The sequence below is a fragment of the Neltuma alba genome, unplaced genomic scaffold (genome assembly GCF_004799145.2).
Source record: "Neltuma alba isolate B1F8T4 unplaced genomic scaffold, ASM479914v2 tig00011612_pilon, whole genome shotgun sequence".
Classification (NCBI taxonomy): Eukaryota; Viridiplantae; Streptophyta; class Magnoliopsida; order Fabales; family Fabaceae; genus Neltuma; species Neltuma alba.
The window spans coordinates 102250-104643 of NW_021636263.1; the positions used below are offsets into that span (position 1 = coordinate 102250).

Below are 2394 nucleotides of genomic sequence, written 5' to 3' on the forward strand. Positions count from 1 at the left end.
TTATGTACATAAAATTACTTTAATTTTATCCATGAATGGATATTTAATAGGAAAAATCGTAAAAGAAGATCCTAAAATTTAAAAAACGCAGATAAGAACCCGTGACAACTTTACTATAGATTTTGATAACTTTATGACATATTATTATTATCAAAAGTCAAATTGTCACGAGTTCCTATCTATGTTTTTCAAATTCTATAGTCTTTAATTGTGATTTTTCCTATTTAATATTTTTATTTTTTGATGTGACATACATATACTTTAGTTAACAAGAATTAGATTTTGAGGCTTTAATAAAAATAAATTAATAAATATGAGTATGCAAATGCATGATGTGTTTGGCAAAAAAAAATGCATGATATGAAATTTAAAGAATGCATATAGTATTTCACTCAAAAAAAAAATACACAATAGTATGATCACTAATTATATAACCAGTTGTCCGTGTCACAATTTCCCCAACTGTCGCACATGGTTGATTCTCTAAATTCTAAAATTATTTCCTAGTTTTAACCCCTCGGCAAGCTTCTACTATAGTCAATGCGCTCCAGCCTTATTTATTGCTTTTGGGTTCAGCCTCAACCACATTTTCACCTGCCTCGACAGAAAAATCTCTTCCGCTTTATCGAAGATTTCTTTCTCCTCTTCTTCTGCCCCTTGACTCTCTCCTCTAGAACCAACGGTCTCCCCATGGCTTCTTCAACCACCAACTCCAAGCCCCTCCTTCCCTGGAAGACCCGCCTCTCTCTCTCCATTGTCTCCGCAGTCACCGACGCCCTTCGCCGTCCTGACGGCACTCTCAACCGTAGTCTCATGAACTTTTTGGACCGCAAAACCAGCTCCAATCCAAATCCCATTAAAGGTGTTAAATCCTCCGACGTTACCGTCGACCCCACTCGAAACCTCTGGTTCAGACTTTTCACACCCACGACCTCTAATTCGGCGTCTCTTCCGGTCATTGTTTTCTTTCACGGTGGCGGGTTCACGTACCTCTCACCGGCTTCCTTCTCATACGACGCCGTTTGCAGAGTGTTCGCGCGTAAGTTTTCTGCTATTGTCATCTCTGTAAATTACCGTCTCATCCCGGAGCATCGGTATCCTGCTCAATACGAAGACGGTTTTGACGTCCTCCAGTTCATCGACCAAAACAGCGACGCTTTACCCGATATTGCTGATCTGTCCAAGTGCTTCTTGGCGGGTGATAGCGCCGGCGCGAACTTGGCCCATAACGTGGCCATTCGGGTTTGCCGGAGCAGGCTCCAGAATGTGCGGATCGTCGGGCAGATTTCAATCCAGCCGTTTTTCGGAGGAGAGGAGAGGACGGAATCGGAGACCCGACTTGTAAACGTGCCGTTGGTCTCGGCCAAGAGGACCGATTGGATATGGAAGGTGTTTCTACCGGAGGGGTGCAACCGAGACCACGAAGCGGTTAACGTGAGCGGGCCGAACGCTGTGGATATATCGGGTATGGATTATCCGGGTACGTTAGTGTTCGTGGGTGGTTTTGACCCGTTGCAGGACTGGCAGAGGAGGTTCTATGAGTGGTTAAAGAAATCCGGGAAAGAGGCGGAATTAATCGAGTATCCAGACAGCATCCATGCATTTTATCTGTTTCCAGAATTGCCCGAAGCTTCACAGTTAATTTCCCAAGTGAAGGATTTCATCAATAAGCGCCTGTCCAGACTGTAATGAAATAGGATCGAGCTTATAAGTTCTTGGCCGCCTCTGTTTTATGTGATGTCTTGGTTCCTCTGTTCCTTAATTTTCATTTTTGTTCGATGTTTATCATCTCTTGTCACAAACATCATCTTCCTCTTGAGCTCTATTGCCGCATATATAGTGGGATTTTTATGCATGTGAAAAAGTGTTGATTTTGTGTACGGTATAATATATATTAAATAGGAATAAAATTAAAAGATTATTAAATTTTAAATGAAAATTAATAAAATTTAAGGTTTTTTTTAATCTTATAAAATATGTTAGAAGTGACTTATAAATAAAACTAAAAGAGTATATGTGCATCATTTACGGTGCAGTAGGTAAGTTTACTGGTCATTATATTCATATTAGATTCTAAATATGAGAGTTAATTTAATGTTAGAACATGTTACCATAGTGGTGATTAGCTACTATAATCTCAAAAGGAAGAATTATTATGAGGCCCAAAAAAAAAAAACCAAAATTGTTATACAACTTTTTAATGGACAAACCTCTTTCTTCAAACAAGTTGCTCAATTGTTGCAAGATTTTTTAGTGCACATATTTCTTTCTTCAAACTTACGGTAATCCTGCCATCTCAGAATTCCTTCCTCGACATTGAAGGTCAAACATGTGCACGAATCCATGTGTGCCACGTGTGATTATTTCTCCGTAATTACGGCTTATGGTCTTTCT

At 39.7% G+C, this 2394-nt stretch overlaps 1 protein-coding gene across 1 annotated transcript; it reads left to right on the forward strand.

Annotated features, from left to right (window-relative positions):
- The first annotated feature begins 640 nt into the window (after positions 1–640).
- On the forward strand, positions 641–1855 carry LOC114715781 (probable carboxylesterase 18). The gene has a single exon (XM_028900673.1). It carries the CDS (start codon positions 691–693, stop codon positions 1687–1689), a length of 999 nt encoding a protein of 332 aa, XP_028756506.1. The 5' UTR covers positions 641–690; the 3' UTR covers positions 1690–1855.
- Positions 1856–2394: the final 539 nt, after the last annotated feature.